Here is a 22,528-nt window from a genome sequence, read left to right as displayed (position 1 = left end):
TCTGCTCACATCGAAAAAAAATTAGAGGGAACATTGCTTCCGGGTCTGTTTTGGCAGGTCACTGCGTGGTGTGGCTCTCTGACTCTCACAGTTTAAAATTTTGGCTCTTTTTGTCAAACTTGTTCGCCACCCCTGGCATAGAAGGTTAGGGTTAGGCAAAAGAGTTCTTCCACAAACAACATTAATACTGTACTGGTAATAGCAATATCACTTGTCAGCTCAGTAAACCAACATAATAAACCTTCCTTTGGAAATGCAATATCAACAAGACATAATAGTATGCTGGTTGCCCACTGCATATACACTAAAGCTCAACAAACCAACAACACCAATATTATACTCATTGCATTTACAACTTGAAATCTGAAAAGCACAATGATGTTAACAACATTTGTTTAATCCACATGCTGCAAACAGCCATATTCGCATTGCTTTGCAATTGCCTGATTCTCCTCTGGAAGATCTCTGTTCAGATCAGAACACTGCACATCACATGCACAATAACCCATGAACTCTAAATTCCATTTTGCAAGGATTTAAAGTAAAACTAATGGGCATTACAGCTATTTACTGGGGAGGCAGGGAACTAGGTGATCTTCAGCAGTGCTAATGTTTTGGATTAGCCACCCAGGACAAATTCTGATTGCAAACGTAACACCCTGTCTGGCCCAGGAAGATCAATAGTTGGGATCGGAGAATGACAACTTCTGTTTTTATTTATTTATCCTGCAGGTTCTGTATCATTCGGCTCGATTAATATGAAAAATAGACTAAGGAATTATAAAAAGAAAATAGTAACCAAACTCAGAGATAATACATTTGCTAATCATTAGCATACTGAGGAAAAAGTCATAGCAGCAATGGCACCTGCCTGTGCTTCATTATTTTCCTCTTATTCCCTATTCCTTGATCACTTCGTCCAGTCTCAGCCAATAGTTGTAGGAAGGCAACTGGTCAGAGGTGTGTTCCTACCGGTTCGGCCCAGTTTGGCTGAACAGGTAGTGGCATGCCAGTCAGGGCAGTGACCCAGGATGGCCACGCCCCCGCACCAGTTCCCTGGTTGCCACCATCACTGCTGCCATCTTTTTTTAGTTTTGTGCATGCGCAGAACAATTTCAATTGAACTGCGCATGCACATCCAGCGCATGCACCAGCAAAGCAGCAATAACGTCGGCTGAAACCCACCTCTAAAACTGGTTCCTGTTGGCTATTCCTAGATATTGTTTTTGGGGGTAGGGGAGTAGCCAGTCACAGCACTTGGAATTAGCTCTTTGGAGTAGACCAGATCAGGAAACAGGCTCCACAGAAAACTGGAACTACCCTGTATTGGTGTAGGCTTTGGAAAGCCTATGTTCCCTCCCTAGAGGTCTATGGAGATTCTCAATCATCCAGGTCATGGTTATCTCAAAGGTGCTTTTTCAGGAGGCAACTGGATTTTCTGTTTTTTTTCCTCTGAAGACGTTTCGCTTCTCATCCTTTTTTCAAAGAAAAAAAGAAAGAAAAAGAAGAATGTCCAGTTGCCTCCTGAAAAAGCACCTTTGGGTCTTCCCTCCCTACTATTACCCAGGGAGTCAAGGAGAAATCGTTATGAGTCTCTTCTTAATGCTTTTTCTATTTCCTGGGCTTCATGCATGTTTTTGCACAGGTTGTGACTGTCCCTGAATAAGTTCTCCAAGGTCATCTCTCTGGCTCCCAGGACATTAAAAAACAGCTGATTTGTTCCAAGGACAGAACAATGCCTTATGTTCAGAACAAAACCTAGGAACACAATGTTTTATCATGATCTCAAAAGATGATCAAGTTGCCATTTTGCACCCCCTTTATTCAACATCTGTGGGAGACGTTTATTAGACCATGTAGGTGAAGAGTGGCCAAACCTTGTCTTCACCAAGATGAAAAAAGTGTAAATCGCTCAATAAATACTTGTTTGAAAGCCAGTCTTTGGTTAGAAACTAAGATAAGCAGTTCTATGTCTGAAAAATATCATGGTATAAATCCAGGCAAGGTAAATGGCAGAAAGCCTCTTCCTGTATGCTCCCACCTGTGCATAACAAACCTCTCCAGAGGGCCTACACTGGGTACCTTCACGTACCTTCACATACTAAAGTGCAGCAAATAGCTACCAAGAAGGGGGCCTTGTTAGGGACAGGCCACTGTCTTAGGAAAGGCATCCCAGTTGAGGTACTCTTGGGACTATCTTGATTGTCTCTTTTGTGCCAAGTAAAAATATGTTTATTCCTCCATGACTTTTTAATAATTTGGTAACACTGTGGGTTTTGTTTTTATTTGAACTGCTTTTTTTTTCTTTTATTATTATTTTTACTGTATATTTTGTTGTTTATTTTATTCCGGACATTGTACATAATATCCTCTAATCAACAGTTTTACTTTCCATTTGAACTATTTGGATTACAAATCTGTCCCAAAGTTTTCTAAAGGAAGTGGTGTACAAATACTCAGAATGAATGAAGTTCCTGTTAGTAGTCTTCTTCAGACTCATTGGTGTCCACCACAATTCTGACTTCCAAACCAGTGATCTCTCCCTCCAAGCACAACTCTGTAATTTATGATTTCTCTGCCATTCAGCTCTCTGTTCTTCCACTTGGAAGAGATGGATCTTAGAGATGGAGATCAGAAATTAAAGATACAGATTCACGTGATGATGCAGAGACTGGATCCGATATAGCTCTGAACCTCTGATCAAGACAGCAATCTCAAATTCCATATTTTTATCCTCTGACATCTCCTTATATCAAGAGGAGGATGAAACCCAGGGCATGCATGAAGCCAGGAAACCTTCTTACATGGGTCCAAAGATTTAGAGATAGGCAGCATTTTCTCTCCTTGAGAGAAGATTCCCTTTACTTCAGAAGAAACTAAGATACCTTCAGAGGTATCTGTTTCAATTTTATACTTGGTCTTTATTTAAGAGAGGCAAAGTCCTCTACTGTAGACTTTACCTCCCTATTCACATTTAATCTCCTAGCCCAGTTATAGCTAACCTTTTCCTAAAGTGTGCCAAAACTATGTGCATATCCATGCGCATGCCCACCCACCTATGCATACGCAAGCGACCCCCCCATCTGCACATGCACGAGCAACCCCCATGCATGCGGGAGGGATTTTCACCCTCCCCAGGCTCCAGAGGCTTTCCTGAAGCCTGGGGAGGGCAAAAAATGGCCCAATGGCCTAATTAGAAGTTTGGGTACAAACTTCCGGTTTGCCTGTTGGGCAGTTTTTCACTCTCCCCCAGGTTTCAGGAAAGCCTCCGGAGCCTCGGGAGGGTGAAAAATAGGCCCAGCGGCAAACTGGAAGGCCGAAAATAAGCTGGCTAGTGCGCGCATGCGCGCCGGAGCTGAGGTCTGCCAAAGGCTGCCGTGCCGTCAAATATGGTTTGGTGTAGTCCTAGCCAAATTACACTCACAGGGACCTTGGTCAGAGAAAAGTGAGAAAAGCAAGTTTATAAAGACAGAAGCAAAAATGGCAAATGTGCTTGATCAGCCAGTAGCCTATTTAAAGTAAACAGCTCCTGCAAAAATCACTTCTGCTTTTAGTGTATCCTTTATAGAAAAGTGAAGAGCTGACATAATCATAGATTTTTCACTGTGAAGAACATTTAAATAACAAGCACACTATGTATGCAGAATGTGAACAGCCCTTTGAAAAAAAATTATTTTGACAATGATGTTTCAACTAACTGGTTCTGCAAATACACAAGTACTGATAAGTGTTATGATGCCCCTCACATGTACCACTTTGCATTTGAACAGATTTATTTTATGGATATAATAGAGCATCAGGTCAGAGCAATACAAATAGTTTTCTGCACTTTCCCCTTTTACTATGTAGTTTAAGTATACTGTAACACCGCAGCATAAAATAATTGAATGGCAAATTAGAATTCTTGGAATCAGTTCAGATGATGCATTAAAAGAAATGCATCTGTGCTTCTGGGAAATAATAAAAATAAAACATCTGTTTCCCTTGCTTTATTCGTCATTCAATATACAGTAATCTCATCATACAATGACAGAAAACAGGGAAAGAGTAGCTATAAACTTTTGAAGAACCGTTTTCCACAGGGAACAAATGTCCATCTTTAAAGACAATCATTGTGAATTAGTAGCTAATGGTTTTAATTTAAAACATTTTCACTGAGTTAAATGTGAATCTAGACGGTTCTCTAAAATACAGTAATTAATCTCTGCAAGCTTCTTCAGTATGGTCTAATAGTAATATATTTTATATTACATACATACATACATACATACATACATACATATATAAATACATACATACATACATACGTACGTACGTATATATATTGTGTCACAACCCCTGGAATGCCCAAATATGGGAGGGAACACACTGTTCCCTTTGTCTGCCTTTCGGCTCACTCCAGGAGACCATCCAGGCAGAAAACCATATTTTTAATGTTGCCTTTGTTATATTTGTGTTGTATTTGTGCTGATAATTTATTTTTATTTATTTATAATTATTTATTTATTTTTATTTATTTATGAGCACAAATACAACATATGTATGTATGTATGTATGTATGTATGTATGTATGTATGTATGTATGTATGTGTATATATATATATATATTTGTGTTACAACCCCTGGTATGCCTAAATATGGGAGGAAGGTCACACTCCCTCTTTCTGTCCTTCGGCTTCATCACAGAAGACCATGCAGGCAGAAAACCATATTTTTATTTTTAATGTTGCCTTTTTTTTTTACAAATGTATTTTGTACAAATACAACACAAATATATATATATATATATATATATATATATATATATATATGTATATGTATATGTATATGTATATGTATATGTATATGTATATGTATATGTATATGTATATGTATATGTATATGTATATGTATATGTATATGTATATGTATATGTATATGTATATGTATATGTATATGTATATGTATATGTATATGTATATGTATATGTATATGTATATGTATATGTATATGTATATGTATGTATTTGTGTTACAACCCCTGGTATGACTAAATATGGGAGGAAGGTCACTACTCCCTCTTTCTGTCCTTCGGCTTATCACAAAGACCATGGCTAGCTGATGAGAGCTAATTAGCTTGAAATAAATCTATCCTATATATATATATATATGCTGGTTTTGTTGTATTCGGGTCTTTTCCCGTGTAAGGTTGAGATTGTCTTTGCAACGTTTTGGCAGGATCTCACCTGCAATCTTCAAGCTGTGGGCTTAAAATGTGATCGGAGCTGCCGTCTTTCTGTAAGTCTTGGTGGGAGGGGATGGGGTGCTGGCTTTGTTTCAGTAAGTGGAATGATTGGTTGTGTGGTTGTATCATGATTGGTAGATTGGTGCTGATTGGTGCAGGCTGTGTGTGCATTGTTGTTTTGTATTTTAACGGCTTGGGTGGTGGGTGGTGTTCGTTTATTGGCTAGGGCTGGTTTCCAGATGTTTGGTAGGCGGGAGGTATCATCACGTTTGTTCATGCTGTGGGGGTGTTTCTCTATTTCGATGGCTTCCATGATTATTCTCTTGTGGAGGTGTTCTGTTTTGGAGATTAACCTGGCTCCTTCAAAGTTGATTTCATGTCCTGTAGCTTTAAGGTGCTGGAAAAAGGAGGAAGTTTTTTCTTTTTTTCTTACTGCGTTCTTGTGTTCTGTGATGCGTGCATTTATTCTTCTGTTTGTTTGTCCTATGTATATTGCTGGGCAGATTTTGCATGGTATTTTGTAGACTCCTTGGTTTTCTAACTGGATTTTGTCTTTGGGGTTTCAGAAAATCCAGAAAAGACCCGAATACAACAAAACCAGCATATATATTGTACTGATAAATATAAAAAGGCAACATTAAAAATAAAAGTATGGTTTTCTGCCTGCATGGTCTTCTGTGATGAAGCTGAAGGACAGAATTGGAAGTATCTTCACAACGTTTCGATGAAGTCTCATTCATCATCTTCAGGCTGGTGCTTCCAGCTTGCTGCTTCCGGCTTGCTGCTTCCAGGAGCAATTGTATATGTTGTAAATATATATAATTAACTTATAAATGAACCAGCTTCGAAAAGGCTGTTTTTAGTAACAATGCTTACATTTAGTTCTGCTTGGGTAAGATTAAGATTTTGATTTTCAGTAATAAAATGAAAACAAATTATGAGTTTACTTCTCTGATAGGCTGACATGCAAGGGTGGGATTTTACCAGTTTGGACCAGTTTGGGCGAATTTATAGCTCCGAAGATCAGCTGGGAGCGAAGTGGTTTGTTTCCACGAGCAAGTGGGCCTGCCCGCTCACCCCTGCACTGTACCTATCTTTATCTTCTCTTTATCTTTATCTTCACAAAGGACATGCTCAGCAAACTGGTTATTAAACCGGTAAGATTCCAAAATGAATACTGGAAAATGGACTAGAAAAGATAATGAGATTTAAGGAATGTTTTCTCTTTCTAACCAAAGTTTATAAGAAGCACCGGTTAAATGATTATTTGTAAACACCAACTTATGGGTTAATAACAGCCATTTCGGCAATAGTCAGTCATGTTTATTTTTCCATTACAGAAATAGGGGAAATCACTACTTACCATGTGTGCAGCGTTTCATTATCAAAACCTAAAAGGACTGTGAATTATTCTTAAGTCATATTCATTTTCACAGCATTTATTGAAAAAAGCATTTAATCAAAAGCACTTGTCCATTTAATGGAAGAAGATAATCATCAGCCCCATTCACAATTTGTATTTAGGTCAGATCCAGAATTGATTTTCAGGGGAAAAAGGAGGGAAGCTTTACCATATATAAAGGTAAAGATTCCTCTTACACATATGTGCTAGTCATTCCCGACTCTAGGGGGCAGTGCTCATCTCCGTAGCCGAAGAGCCAGCATTGTCCAAAGACGTTTCCGTGGTCACGTGGCCAGCATGACTAAACACCAAAGGCGGAATGCTGTTACTTCCCACCAAAGGTGGTCCCTATTTTTCTACTTTCATTTTTACATTTTACATGCTTTCAAACCGCTAGGTTGGCAGAAGCTGGGACAAGTAATGGGAGCAAACTCTGTTACATGGCTCTAGGGATTCGAACCGCTGAACTGCTGACCTTTCTGATCGACAAGCTCAGCGTCTTAGCCACTGAGCCACTGCTTGTACATGAAGCTGCATGGGTACTTTTTAAAAGCATTGCCATATATGCTCACAGTTATAGGCAGTCCTCAACTTACAATCACAATGGAGGCCAAATTTTCTGTTGCTAAGCGAGACATTTGTTGAGTGAGGTTTAGCCCGTTTTACGACTTCTTGTCACAGTTGTTAAACGAATCAATGCAGTGGTGAAGTTAGTACCATGGTTGTTAAGTGAATCTGGCTTCTCCATTGACAGAAGGTCACAAAAGGGGATCACTGCAAACGTCATAAATATGAGAGAGTTGCCCAGCATCTGCATTTTGATTACTTGGCTATGGGGATGCTGCAATGGTCGTAAGTGTGAAAAATGGTCATAAGTCATTTTTTTCAGTACCATTCTAACTTCAAACAGTCACTAAATGAACTGTTGTAAATCAAGGAGTACCTGTATGTTGAACTCCATTTGGGGGGAAGTATTTTCGCATCTAAAATTCTTGACTTATCCACAACTATATACAGGTACTCCTTGACTTACAACAGTTCACTTAGTGACCATTCAAAGTTACAATGGCACTGAAGAAAGTGACTTATGACCATTTTTCACACTTCTGACTGTCACAGCATCCCCATGGTCATGTGATTTACTTTCAGATGCTTGACAACTGACTCGCATTTATGACCGTTGCTGTGTCCCAAGATCATATGATCCCAGGGACGTGCGGTCAGGGGAGGCAGGGGAGGCAGAGCCTCACCTCTCTTCATGAAATAATAGTATATAATATTATATACTATATATATATATATATATATATATATATATATATATATATATATATATATATATATATATATATATATATATATATATATATATATATATATATATAAATAATATTATAATATTATATGCATCCGTCCGGCCGCACCCGGGAGCTGCAGAGGCAGAAATGTTGTCGGCGTTCCCGGATGACGAAGCCACGAAAGCGACTGGGGGAAGGTTCTTGTCGTTCCCCAGTCGCTTTCGTGGCTTCGTCATCCGGGAGCGCCGACAACATTTCTGCGTCCGCAGCTCCCGGGCGTGGCCAGATGGATGTAGCCAGAGCGACGCCGAGGCGGTCCGGGCGGACGAAAGAGCGAGCGAGGAAGCCTGATCGGTCGCTCGCCCGCAGGACTGCCTTGGAACCACTCTGGCTACCTCCGTCCGTCCACGCCCGCGAGCTGCGGAGGCAGAAATGTTGTCGGCGCTCCTGGATGACGAAGCTACGAAAGCAACTGGGGAACGACGAGAACCTTACCCCAGTGGCTTTCATGGCTTCGTCATCCGGGAGAGCCGACAACATTTCTGCCTCCGCAGCTCCCGGGCGCGGACGGACGGATGTAGCCAGAGCGATGCCGAGGTGGTCCTGGCAGATGAAGGAGAGAGCGAGGCAGCCTGATCCTCGGTCGCTCGCCCGCCGAACTGCCTCGGCACCACTCTGGCTACATCCGTCCGTCCGCGCCCGGGAGCTGCGGAGGCAGAAATGTTGTCGGCTCTCCCGGATGACGAAGCCACGAAAGTGACTGGGGAACGCCGAGAACCTTCCTGCCTCTGCTGGATTTCGTGCGCTCCTCGCGAGCGCGCAAAGTCCAGCAGAGGCAGGAAGGTTCTCGTCGTTCCCCAGTCGTTTTCGAGGACTGCAGAGTGTGAGCCAGCGGAGCACGCTCAGGAAGGCAGGGAATGGGATCACGTGTGCTGGAGGCTGAGGCAGCCTCAGCCTCCAGCACACATGGTCCCATTCCCCGCCTTCCTGATGACGTCACCAGCCTCACCAGCCATAAACCTCACCGCTCGTCACTGTATGATCCCCTTTTGTGACTTTCTGACAAGCAAAGTCAGTGAGAGGAAAACCAGATTCACTTAACAACCATTAGTAATTTAACAGCTGCAGTGATTCACTTAACAAACTTGGCAAGAAAGGTCGTAAAATGGGGAAAAACTCACTTAACATATTTCTCACTCAACGACATAAATTTTGGGCTCCGTTTGGATCGTAAATGGAGGACTACCTGTATGGAGTTTTCTTTCTTTCTCACTTTAAAAGTGAGATTATGTAACAACTTCAAAAATAGGAATTATGCATTGAAGATAAAAGTTAATTGAGCTATAACCGTATTCCAATTTACCTGAAGGTAAATATTACAAGATTCAATGTGATTAATTACCGAAAAGTTAGCCACATATGGGATTACAGGGGATGAAAAATATTTGTCATACAGATTAATGTTAATAGTGTCATACATACCACCTTTCATCATTCCAACTTCATAACATTTTCGGAGCCTACAAGCCTGGCAGCTTTTCCTTCTGTTCTTGTCAATGGTACACTGGTTGGTAGCAGGGCACATGTAGTCATTATGACCTATAAAATAAGTAGTGAGAAAAAGCTATTATTCTTGAATGCATCTACCGCACCTTCTGTTTTAGAATTTGCTGAATAGTTTTTCCTGAAATTCACTACTAAATTTGTAGTATGTTGAATCAGAGTAAACATTGAATGTGCAATTTTTAAATACCGACAATGTAAACTGGTACAAGTATGATTGCAGTAGCTGGTTTTTCCGTGCTATAAATGATTACCACATTGTTACCCTTTGGAAGAGCCTATTAGACTTATTTTTTCTGATTATAAAACCATAGTTTATCCAGGTCTACGTATCCTTACTGCAGTTCTTGTGACAATGAATGGTGAATCCCCAAAACATGTACTAGCATTCACCTGAACATTTTATAATAAGACAAATTTGATTCAAACAAAAAACAGCAAACCAATTCTAGTCATAATACCTTCTTCAACTGGCTACATAGATTAAAGTGCATCACAAAATATTTTCCTTGTAACTAATTTTTTTTAACTCAGCTGAGCTGTTAAAGATGGCTGGAACTTAACAGAGCCCTGGTCTTTTTTCTTTTCTTTAAAATTTTATTTTTTAAAAAAGGAAGTCATGTTGATGAGTGTTCAAATAATACAGCAGAAAGAGACAAAGGATATCCAGAAGAGAATGTTCCACAGGCACAAAAATATCAAAAAGCGCTATAAGAGAGAGATATAAAAGGCTGACTAAAAAGTCAATAAATGATAGGATTTCAAAAAGATTAAGAGATGATGGATAATGAGAAAATATATTAAGAAAATGGGAAAATACTAATAGGGAAAATAGAGGTGTGTGTGTGTACACCTATATATATTAAGACTAACAGATGGAAAATTAGGATTAGAAATTATTGTATTATTAACACAATGTATTAAAGTAAATTGTGAATTTAAAATATTAAGGATTGGAAATTGTGGGGATCTTGAGATATCAAGATCCTCACAATTTCTGGGATTTCTGGGATTGATTAAATATTGTTAATATTTGGCATTATTAGTAATCCTATACATTTGGAATATTGAAGTTCTGGTTGAATAATTAGTAATTCTTAAAATGTTAAACAATAGTATTTAGTAGTGGAAAACAAATATATGTCACAAACAATGTTATTTATGTTTAAATGAATTAATGGGACAATGATAAAAGATTATGAAAAGAGAATAGTCTTGCTGAAATTGGAAGATTAGAAGCCCACCTGAATTAATATGCATATCTACAAGAACAGGTTTTTTTATGCAAGGGCAACAAAGACTCCTCTTGATATTCACAGAGAAATACGGTCCACTGTAAATTCTTCCTTTTATAATATGGTCAATGTTCTCTTAACAGGAAATTTGCTAGTAAAAATAAATAATTACTCTTATAGACTGCCATCAATTTCACTTCACAAATCTTCCAAACCAATATAAAAGAGATGTGCAATCCTTTTTAGCCCTTCTGACCTAAAAACCTGGGAAGAGGCAATAAACACCGTCAGCCAAACAACCATTTCTCCATTTTCCCCATGGGACCATAAAAGAATGCAGAGCAACATTATTTAATCAATGTGCTAGCCCCTCAGCTCTAAAAGTAATAAAAATGTCCTAATCCTTTCTACATATTTTAAAAAGCAAATAAATTATTAGTACTTCCCCATCCATTTTTTAAGTATGCATTGCATCCAACCAATTATCTGGTTATTTATAAATTAAATTTAAGACCCATCCAACCACACAGCTGTCATTATATATATATATATATATATATATATATATATATAAAAGCAATTGGGGGCTTTGAAAGTAAAAGGATAACTTTGTTGGCATTTCCCAACATGTTTTTTACACTGTTTTTAATATTTGCTTTTTACAGCTGCATTTTTTTTCAAACTGTTTGCAGAAACTTGCAATTCTGTGAAGGTGCACAATTGCCTGTGCTAAGCAAGGGAGTATGAAATCAATAAGAATTCTACCTGTTTCCTCCGGCTCTATGCCAGAGGAGAAAAACAAACTGCAAAATGCAGGCTACTGGTTTGACACCTTGAAAGGATGCATTTTGAATCTGAGGCAGTGGAAGGGAAAATAATGGTTGCTCTCAGTTCTGGAGGCAGGGCAAGGCAAGAGTTCATATATTTATTTACTGCTATAGTGTTGCACCACCATACTCTCCAATGGCAGCACAGTATTAAAGAAGAGTTCCTATTGATTGGGAAAATCAGACTATCCACAAACCCAGCATTTCAAATGTTGCAAAAGAAAGCCCAAAGTTTTACTGTGAATGTCTAATATGATGAACATTACCATTTTGCTGTCAAGAAGTCTAGAGCTGTTTTCGAACTGGTGTAAAAATGTGCACTTACTTTCAGTAAGATCAGAGGTGGTATTCAGCAGGTTCTGACCAGTTCTGGAGAACCGGTGGCGGAAATTTTGAGTAGTTTGGAGAACCGGTAAATACCATCTCTGACTGGCCCCGCCCCCATCTATTCTCTGTCTCCCGAATCCCAGTTGATCAGGAGGGAATGGGGATTTTGCAGTATCCTTCCCTTGCCACGCCCATCAAGTCATGCCCACCAAGCCACACCTGCAGAACCGGTAGTAAAACATTTTTGAATCCCACCGAGTAAGATGTCCATTACTGTAGGTTTGTTTCCAAATGTGTGAAGTTTATTTTTTTAATTAATATTGATTATTATTCACCATCTTGTTGGTTTGCCATTTGGGGAAAAAAATCCATTTGGAATTTTTCACCAAGCCTCCATTACCACTGTTGCCATATCAATACTGAGTTCGCTATTTTAATAAAATAAGTTATAGATTTGGATCCATTAAGATTTTTATAGCATCTATCTTTTCCCCCCATTTCAGACAGTTAATAAAAAGGCAACATTTCTTTTCCAGATGACACTGATATATATCTTTTCCTCAGCCCACAAAATGTTGCTTATCCAAATGGCCATTTGAGAGTCCAATCTCTGGATTTCTGGCTCACAGCTACGATATCTTGTCTCACGCTTCCCATCTGATAGATCACAATTGCTTTCAGTATGTGGCATATGATCAAACTAACAGCTGGCGTATTGGCGTAAGAAAACATAATTAATCATTCATTTTCATTTTTCCTAAGATCACCCTTGAGATAATCCACATTTTCAAAAACACATATGGCTGAATAATAAGTTACCTAATTAAGTAGACATGTGTATTACTTTTCTTATGTGCTGCAAACAATACATTGATATCTCAATTTTTGAAATGGCTTTTGCATAGCGGTACAAATGTCGCAATGATATGATTGCCTATAAAAGTTTCTCAAATGGTACAAAATAAATTTAAAGGAATTTACTGTTTGAACATTAAACTTTCATTAGCCAATACAATGGGAGTTTTTTTATGGTAGAAATGACAGGAAAAATACTTTCTGTTTATCTAAGTTATTTATTCATTATAGTTCTGTAGTAGTTGTCATGAAGGCCATTTACTTCAATCACACACTGAGAAAATTTAAAAAAAAGATATATTGTGTCAAAAAAAATCATTTTTTGACTCTTGGCAACTGCCTGGACTACAGTTCTCACTGGACTTCTTTCAGAAATGGTTTGCCACAACCTCTTTTCTAGAACTGAGAGTGATTGCTCCAAGGTCAGCCAGCTGCCTAAGGTAGGACTAGAACTCTCAGTCTCCTGGTTTCTAGCCTGTGCCTTAACCATTTCACCAAACTGAGTATCTGAAAACAAAATTAGCATGATGAAAACTGGCATTGAACTACCATTGTAGCTGAGTTTTCTTTTTCTTCTTCAGAATCTGTGGCACCCATTTTTCTTGTACAATTACAATTACTAGTGGTAGGAGAAGCAGGTAGAATTTCTAAAACCCAAATTGGTAGTAGTTTGCAAGAGTGGGATGCATTCACACAAACTGTCTACACTGAAACTATCACAGACCTTTGGACACCTTATTCTCACTACTTCAAGGGTGTCAAACTCGACAGGGACAGGGGGCATGGCCAGCTCAACATCACTCCTGTTGAGGGTGCCAGTGCTGGCCCGCGCGCTCTGCCAGTAAAAACAGGCTCCTGAGCTCAATTTTTGGCTGCCACGACCTCCTGCAATTCTCTGCCAGTGAAGACGAAACCCCTGAGCTCCGTTTTCACCGGCAGAGTGTTGCAGGAGGCCGTGGCAGCCAAAAATGGAGCTCGGGGGCCCGTTTTCGCTAGCAGATGCACCGTGGGCCAGTCCTTCGCTGTTTCCAGGGCGGGCCAGATCTAAGTACCCAGTGGGCCAGATGCGGCCCCTGGTCCTTGAGTCTGACACTGCTGCACTACTGTCTCTTGCTGGTAAGCACATGTTGATCAGATTCCTTTTATTCAGCAAAATCATTTTTCAGCAGGAATAGGAAACTTACACATAGACATTCAATGTGTAAGCTTCCTATTAATTCAACTTTCATTCATGTTATCTTTCTTTCAAGATGTCAGACAAGGATGATAAGTGATAGTAATACACATGCATTTCTTTTTCACATACTGATGTAATGTTGTGATCTTAGATACACCGGATTACATTTATTAAAAATACATTATTTGAAAGGGAAGAATTGTATCATAGAATTGCTTTAGTAACAACTAACAGTTGTTTGTTTAGGTAAACTTTATCTTATAAAAGAAAAGTATTAGTTTCCTTCTTGCACAAACATGACCAATTATTGAAGTAATGAACAGTAACAATCAATCTAAGCATTAGCAATGTTGTTATTTTGCCTAACTGAACAAAAGCCTAAACAAAGCAAAAATTGAGACAAATCTCTCTCTCTCTCTCTCTCTCTCTCTCTCTCTCTCTCTCTCTCTCTCTCTCTCTCTGTGTGTGTGTGTGTGTGTGTTCCAGCATAACTCTGGAATGCCTTGACCAATTTCAACTAAACTTGGTACACAGATGACTTGCTCTCTGGAGAAAAATATTGGGGGGGGTAAGACACCTGTAAAACCCCTTGGGGGGGGTGTTCTGTTAAGATACAGCCTGTTCTGGCTTAAAAGGGCTTCTACTATACTGCCGTAAAATGGCTTCCTACTGTGCAGCGCAGTGGAGTTGCCATGGTAATGGCTTCACAGTACTCCACAAGGGGGCTCCCTCTGGTTTAATTCAACATTAAAAATGGCGTTTGGTCTGGACATTTTTTAGTAGATCGGGAGATGGATGAGACGTGAGGCGGCTGAGGTAAGTTAAGCGTTTATTCAGAACAGAAGTGACAATAACAACAGTAGTTAGCAAGAAGAATGAATTAATAAAGCATAGTGATTTCCCACATTCTGCCTTCAAATTGATACTTTCAGTTGAATCTCTTTTATCAAGCTGTTCCCCCCCCCCGCTGTTTTCTTACATTGTGCCACAATAATTTGTACAGCTGTGATTATAATTTCCATAGGTTCTGATTGTTTATAACTGATTTAACCGATTCACTATAACCTTTTAAGTGAAGCAATTTTATGCATATCAAATAAACACTCAAATTGACATCTTGCCGAAGAAATGTATAATTAAAAAAAAATAGATGTCAGTACTTATTGGTATCTTAGAACGAATATGTAGTTTATATTATCCTAAATTCGATAATAACATGCACCTTCCATGTAGCTGATACATTCTGAGTGTGTACAAACTAGAAACAATATAATTATTTTATCATTAAGGAAACAATACTAATGCCACAAAACTGGAGTCAAGGTGATTCAGGTTGTTAAACTTATGAGAACAATTATAATTATACTGAATTCAATAAGGAGGCAGAGAGAGTAGTATGTACAAAATTTATCCCAGATAAAGCTATAGAATGAAAACTAGTGTAGTGTGGTTAATAAAGTGCTAAATAATGGGGAGACATGGGTTCTGGTCTATCCTTTGACACAGAATTTTGGGATGGTCATTTTTCTAAACCTAAAACTGACTAGCATGATATATTATAATCCATAATCTTCAAATGAAGAGGACTTTATCCTGGAGTGTATTGATTCAGCCTCCCTCTCCCACTTCTACCTCCTCCTCCTCCTTCTCCTTCTCATTGTCATCATTGTCATTCTCCTCCTCCTCCCCCTCCCCCTCCGCCCTCCCCCTCCTCTTCTTCTTCTTCTTCTTCTTCTTCTTCTTCTTCTTCTTCTTCTTCTTCTTCTTCTTCTTCTTCTTCTTCTTCATCATCATCATCATCATCATCATCATCATCATCATCATCATCTTGTGTCTTATGCATGTGCATGCTTTACAGGCAAGCTGTTCCACTGATTAATTGTTCTAACTGAGGAGAAATTTCCTGACAGTTAGAACAATTAATCAGTGGAACAGCTTGCCTCCAGAAGTTGTGAATGCCCCAACACTGGAAGTCTTTAAGAAGATGTTGGATAGTTATTTGTCTGAAATGGTATAGGGTTTCCTGCCTAGGCAGGGGGTTGGACTAGAAGACCTCCAAGGTCCCTTCCAACTCTACTATTGTATTGTATTTTAATCTCAATCTTATCGTCATCTGAATATTCACTAATATTCTGCCTTTTCTCTAGCAGCTGAAATTAGTGTATACAGTACTGCAATGTCTGATTTTTGCCATAATGACCAGCCTGACAAATAGCTTAGACAATAGCTCTGACATACAATGATCTACTGAATTTCCATGGCTGAGGATGGGTCTGCCCAGTTCTACTCCAATATATAATTACTACAGTACACCAAGGAGAGTGAACCATAAAGGAAAGTAGAGTGGCTACTGCACCTATTACCTTTTATTTCAGATTCCAAACTAACTAACCTTTTTTGAGTACTGTGAATCTTGATCTCATATATAGTCCTGAAACTAGAAACTGTCCCATTCTCCTCTGCTTCTGAAAACTGTTATACCATTGTAATTTTTTCCCCCAGGATTGGGATTTTTTTCTTAGAAAAATTGAACAGATATTTGGTACCATGCTTTTTTTTGGAGGGGGGGAGATGTCACGTAGCAATGACACTAAATCTCCCTAGTCTGAATTCTGTTCTAAACACCTATATAATTTAGCTGCAGTGGTGGCTAACAAAATGACACAACTACTATTACGCAGCCTCCGTACTCCAAACCTGACATACAAATGTACAAGTGTTGCTTCAGAGAAATTTGTCTAGAAAAGTGACATGGGAAGAGTCTAATTCAGCCCCTCCCAACTGTGTAAAGGTAAAGGTTCCCCTCGCACATATGTGCTAGTCGTTCCCGACTCTAGGGGGCGGTTCTCATCTCCATTTCAAAGCCGAAGAGCCAGTGCTGTCCAAAGACGTTTCTGTGGTCAACTAAATGTTGAAGGCGCATGGAACACTGTCACCTTCCCACCAAAGGTGATCCCTATTTTTCTACTTGCATTTTTACATGCTTTCAAACTGCTAGGTTGGCAAAAGCTGGGACAAGTAACAGGAGCTCACTCTGTTAGAGGCGCTTGAGATTTGAACTGCTGAACTGCCAACCTTTCTGATCAACAAGCTCAGCATCTTAGCCACTGAGCCGCTGCGTCTCTAACTGTGTAAATACACTTAACCTAATGCTTTTCTTGATATTCCTTACAACTCGGGAGATAGGATAGAGCATCTGTGAAAAAATGTTTGCTTAGAAAAATAAATGAACAGTGTATTTTTTCACTCTGTTAGTGCATTCATAGCCAAGGTCAGCCCAAAGATATGTGATATTTAATAAGGTGAGCATTAAAGAGAAGAGTAAACAAACAAACAATAAAAACTGAACAGAACACTTTTCTGGCTAGTGAATTAAGAACTTATTAATAGAAAATATCTCCAAATGGAAAGATATTTACACTTAAGTGAACTAGGACCACACACAATCAAGACAAAGCTCTAAGAAACACGATCAAGCCTCTTGATGAATTCCAGTTGCCCATTATAATTGCCTTTTGAAATATCTTCCATTAAGTCCTATTTATATTTATTGGCCTAACGTTTTGTATCCCATTTATATAATGACTCTCGGCAAAATATTGCAGGGTTTCAAATTATATATGTAGCAGACGTTTCCATGAAGAGATCAAAGAAGCAATATATTAAACTTTGTATGAAACGTTATATGAACTAAATAGAGGCTTTCTATTCTTTACTTTAAATACGTTTTATTTCCAACCACAAGTTTTTTTATACAGATTGCATACTAAATGTTGGTCTGTTGATTTCTACTTTGAGTATATTTGGATGAGGAGGTTTAATTCCTTTTTCAACTTGCCCAATATTGAAAAAGAAAGATTTTGGAGATTGGGAGACTGTGAAGAAAGACCTAGAGCTATCCAATGCCTCACCACCACAACTGTCCTCAGAGCTTTGAGAACCCATCTGAGTAGGCTGCCCTCCTCCTGAGTACCAGGAAAAGCCTGACAACCTGAGGGAGAGAAAACCCCAAATCGTGGCTGTTGGACTTGCAACATTTTTCAAATTTGTGCACCCGTTTCACCACACACACATACATTCATGGTGCCACCTTGATGTCAGCACTTGGCCCTGTTCTACCTCAACAACTTAGCACAATTGAAGTTCTTCTCCTTCCAAGTAAGGCAAGTCCAGGTTTTGGGGAATGATAAGGTTTTCTTTCACCTTGTGAACTGTGAATTAAGGTCTTCCTGCTGCTCCACTGAGAAGACAGTGAGAAACTCCTCATGGTAAAGATGTTTCTGTGGGTTGTAGATCTATCATGACTGTGCTGGGATATAAGCATGACAGCCAGATCAGAAAGGAGGGCTGAGCTAAAACAAAATCTCTTCATTTCTCCTGCCAACCTTGCTGAAGTCATGTTTCCATGGCACCTCAGCATCATTTCACAGCTGTTGAACTGCAGACCTGTGGCAATAACCCTGTCAAGAGACAGGAGAATAGGGTTGGCTAGAGATACCAGTTTTACTCTCCGTCATTGTCAGCCAGTTGTTCCTAGAAGGACCGAAACATTGCAAGGTTGGCAACAGCAGTGAGCAGTGGGCAAATATTTCTGCAGATTTGGGAACATGAAACCAGTTACAAACATGCCCTGGGGTTCATTTAACAGCTTCATTTGGTTGGTTCTCCTTTCCCTTTCTTTCTTTTTCCAATTTTTAAAGGCCATTTATTTTCTTTCTCTCTTTAAAGTTTGTATTAATTACAACCACTGGCATTTACTCAATCATGGCACTATCTGTTTATTATTTTATGTTAATTGAAGCTTAATTGTAAAGCTGCTGGCATGGCGAAGATCATTGTTCAAGAGAAAGATGAAAAGTGAAAGAGTGTAGATACTACATGAACTAAATAGATGTATTTTTTTAAATAAGTGCCTCTCAGACTAAAGAAACATTAAATTTACATTACATGTATAAAAAGAAAATAGATCAGCTTTTAAATATGTTATTGTAAATTAAATATAAGCTGTTGCCAAACAGGAAAATACTTGCTAATTAAAAAATCTTAGAACTTCTAATGGGGGGAGGACCCAGAAAGCTTTATCTGTTATTTATTTAACAGAAAACTTTGATTTATTGAAGTGAAAGGGAATGTTTTAAGGATAGCCTTTAATAAGAGGGTATCTCATATGATTACATAAATAAGCAATACTTTATGCTAACTATATTCATGTGAGATGTTGATTACATGTGGATTCTAAACAATTCATTTTATGAAGCTGCAATATTATTATACCAAGCATCAATTAAAAGTAGTCATTGGGTAATTTCTGAAATGAAAATAAGAATGTAGCTAGGAATATAGCTATAAGAAAATATTTTTAAAAAACTTATGTTAATAATATTATTAATTAATATTTAAAGATGTATGTGAAGGATTGTTTAGAAAAGTCAACAGCAACAGATTTTGGATCTACAGAAATTTTTGCAAAGCAAAAGTTATTTCATCTGGATCTGGACCTGTTTTGTTTTTAAACACTGACAGAATTACTGACCACAAAATATTTCTGTTCAAGTAGCTATGCTAAGTGAGCTTTTTGTATATACAGTATGAAATCTTTAGCAAATATCCAAAATCTTCTTAGCTGTGACATCTATGTTTTCAGAATGATATGGGACTTTCTTTTCCCAATGCTTCGGAGTATTGGATTCCTGTTGCTCTCATTCTGTCAGGACAGGACCTGGGTCACTGCCCATAACTGGAACATCTGAATTACAATCTACTATTGCCTCAAAAGAAAAGAAAAGAAAAAAAGGAGGGGATACATGAGATACCTTTGAAATCTAATTGACAAAATGGCAGGAAATTATGAACATTCTGTGCTTCTTTTTCAGCCAACTGTTTTGATCTATGATTCATTCAGAATATAAAACAATCAATTTTTGTAATAAATGTTGTTATGTCACATTTACAAAATAGAAAGCTTTTTGCTTTCATAAAATGAATAATCACTATCTGTTAAGAATATTCTTCATTTTCTGGGCAAAACTTCAACTGTGACTCCAGCCACAAATGTAGTTTTATTTCTTCCAGGAAGCTCAGATTTAAAGAAGAGAAAAATCTGTCTAGATCATAGACCAACTATTCATGTTCCAACATAAGTGGTAGTTATAAATTATAGCAATGGTTTAAGTACTGTTTGTGATGGTTCCTTTTTCCCTTAAGTAATTTTTATGCAAAGGAGATTTAACCAAGCAATAAACCTAAGAGCTTTTGTTTTCTGGCTGCTTCGTGGAAACAGCAGCTAAAGCTGAAAACAAACAGCTTTTCCAAAAATACAATGAGATGAAAAGAACAGGAAGGAATAATAAGTGGAATTATGTCTCTAGTTAACTCTGTGGGGCAATAATCAATAGAAACTCAAATTACACAGACTGGCCTTGGAAACAGAGATGCTACTAGGTTTTCACACATCAACACAACACAGAAAAGTGTTCCTGCAAGAAAACAGTTAAACAGGCAGGTACTTGTGACTCTCAGGAGCCACTACAATTAAGGGGAAAAGTTGAGCTAGGCATATGACAGAGAACAAATGCAGCCCAGACTAAGCCCGTCACATATTTGAGGGATTGCTTCCTTTCCTGACATTATTATAAAACTCTATTCATCATTCCAGCAAGCAAATGCAAACCAAATGAAATTTAACTTCATTTGACTCATTTCCACTCTTTTTCTCACTGATGCTCTTCTCTTTTATTGAGAGCTTTCAATGTCACCCATTCAATTAATATTTTGTGAAATTAACAATAAATACTATTCTTTTGGAAGGAGCAACTAAACCTTATAGTTACTGATTCCCTAACAGGAATGTGAGTAGCTTACATTACAAAAAGCACTTACTCATATTTGGCTCATTTGCATTTTAGATATAATAAGTTATAGGCTAAATTTATTGAATAGTTACTAAATTTTGAGCTGCAAAACTTCAGACAAATACTAGACAGAGTTTTATATATAGTTTTACAAAGCACATCTGGTACTTTTTCAAAGGATCACAGCTCCTAGACAAACCTGCAGCTCCTACAAAATTAAATTGGAATCCATGCAGAAATGATTTCCTACAAAATTCCAACTGAATCAACAGGAATCATTCAGATATACAGAAGAAGCATGTGGGGCTGATGTTGTGAGTTAATTTGGCAACAAATCATAGAAACATACTTCATATATTTCACAGCTATGTTCATAGGAAACTAAGGTAAAGTCTATATTCCATTGTTCTTTGGCGTAGGAGAAAATATAACTTTTTTATTCCCGTTCATAGCCCAATCATGAAGGTCCTAATAAATTTTCCAATGCTTTTGATGTGTAGAAGAGCAAATAGCTTGCTCCCTTCAAATTCCTCTCCAAGCTCTCCACTCTATGGAGGGGGGGGGAGGATCAGTCAAAAGAGGGATTGCCTACAGAAATTGCTTGGCACCTCTCCCCAAACAGAGAGATTGGAGAAGAGACATTCACCTGAAGCTCCCAAGCTGCTAGCAGGATCACATTGCTTTCAATGTGTTCAAGAGTAGACACAGTAAGTAGACACTTAATTATTCCAAAGGGAGAGAAGAAAACAAAAGCGAAGTGTGAAACTGAAGAGTCTTGTCTCTTTACAGCTGCAGCCGAGGTCGTGTGATTTTCCACAGTGACTGCTTTGCTTAGTGGCAAAGTTGCCATTCTAAATTAGGGTCATTAAGCAAAGATTACCTGTTTATATGTGTATTCTTGGTTGTAAGCCTCCCAGTGTTTGGTTTAAGATTGGTGGCTCTACAAAAAAATTTAATAGATAAATAAATGGAAAATGCCTATTATTTATCAATTCAAGGATAAGAGTAATCAAGAGAGAGTCTTTCTGTTTTTATTCCTTTCATTCATTAAATGGGAAAAAAAAGACAAAAAGACAAAACACTAGTTCACAAAGCTTGTATATTAAAATGCCATGCGAGTTAACAACTAATTTAAAATCTATTGACTTGCAATAATGATGCTAAGAAGGATTTTCTTGATTAACTATTATCATCATCATCATCATCTAATGAAGTGAGTTGCAGTACAGACAAGTAATGTAAATCCTCATTTCACTGCACTGACTTGTGTTAATGGTACATGAAAAGAGACTCCATGTCTGCAAAAGAGTTTTAAAGAATGCAAATGCCAACCTCATCTCTAAGCAGTGCCACCATTCATAGTCCAGCCCTGTTTCTGTAAAACAATAAATTACACAGCCTTCACACCAAGTTTTGTTTACTTTTCTTAAAAAAAGAAAACGATGAAAGCACACAATTAGCAAAAAAGGAAAAGATCTTTTCCCCTCATGTGGATCATCACTACTACTGTTTGAAGAAAAATAGCTTTCTAGTGTTTAGTATTCTTACTAGACTGTTGTGTTATCCAACCCAAAAACAACTCAATTTGGAAAAGATTTTACAAAATTTTCTTTTTCACAGAAGGAAAAAAAAACACGTTTTTCATACTTATGATGTCCACAACATTTGCCCAGCTCAGCTAAACAAGTGATGCTTAACATCCAACAAAAAATTTAAATAAAAATAATTAAAAAACAATAAATACATACATTAAAAGAAAACAAAAAAACC

At 38.1% G+C, this 22,528-nt stretch overlaps 1 protein-coding gene across 5 annotated transcripts in view; it reads right to left on the bottom strand.

The window, feature by feature from the left end:
* Window positions 1-22,528, bottom strand: part of ESR1 (estrogen receptor 1) — a 271,225-nt gene that overhangs the window by 74,594 nt on the left and 174,103 nt on the right. For all 5 annotated transcript variants that reach the window (XM_081945653.1, XM_081945655.1, XM_081945652.1 and 2 more), the window contains one exon: window positions 9,406-9,522. In XM_081945653.1, coding sequence (XP_081801779.1) covers window positions 9,406-9,522 — 117 coding nt within the window. The remainder of the gene's footprint in view (window positions 1-9,405; window positions 9,523-22,528) is intronic.

This window comes from Natrix helvetica (genome assembly GCF_964273705.1).
Source record: "Natrix helvetica genome assembly, chromosome: 2".
In the NCBI taxonomy this organism is placed as follows: domain Eukaryota; kingdom Metazoa; phylum Chordata; class Lepidosauria; order Squamata; family Natricidae; genus Natrix; species Natrix helvetica.
Note: the sequence above shows the minus strand (reverse complement) of the source record. Positions and strands in the feature narration are given on the sequence as shown.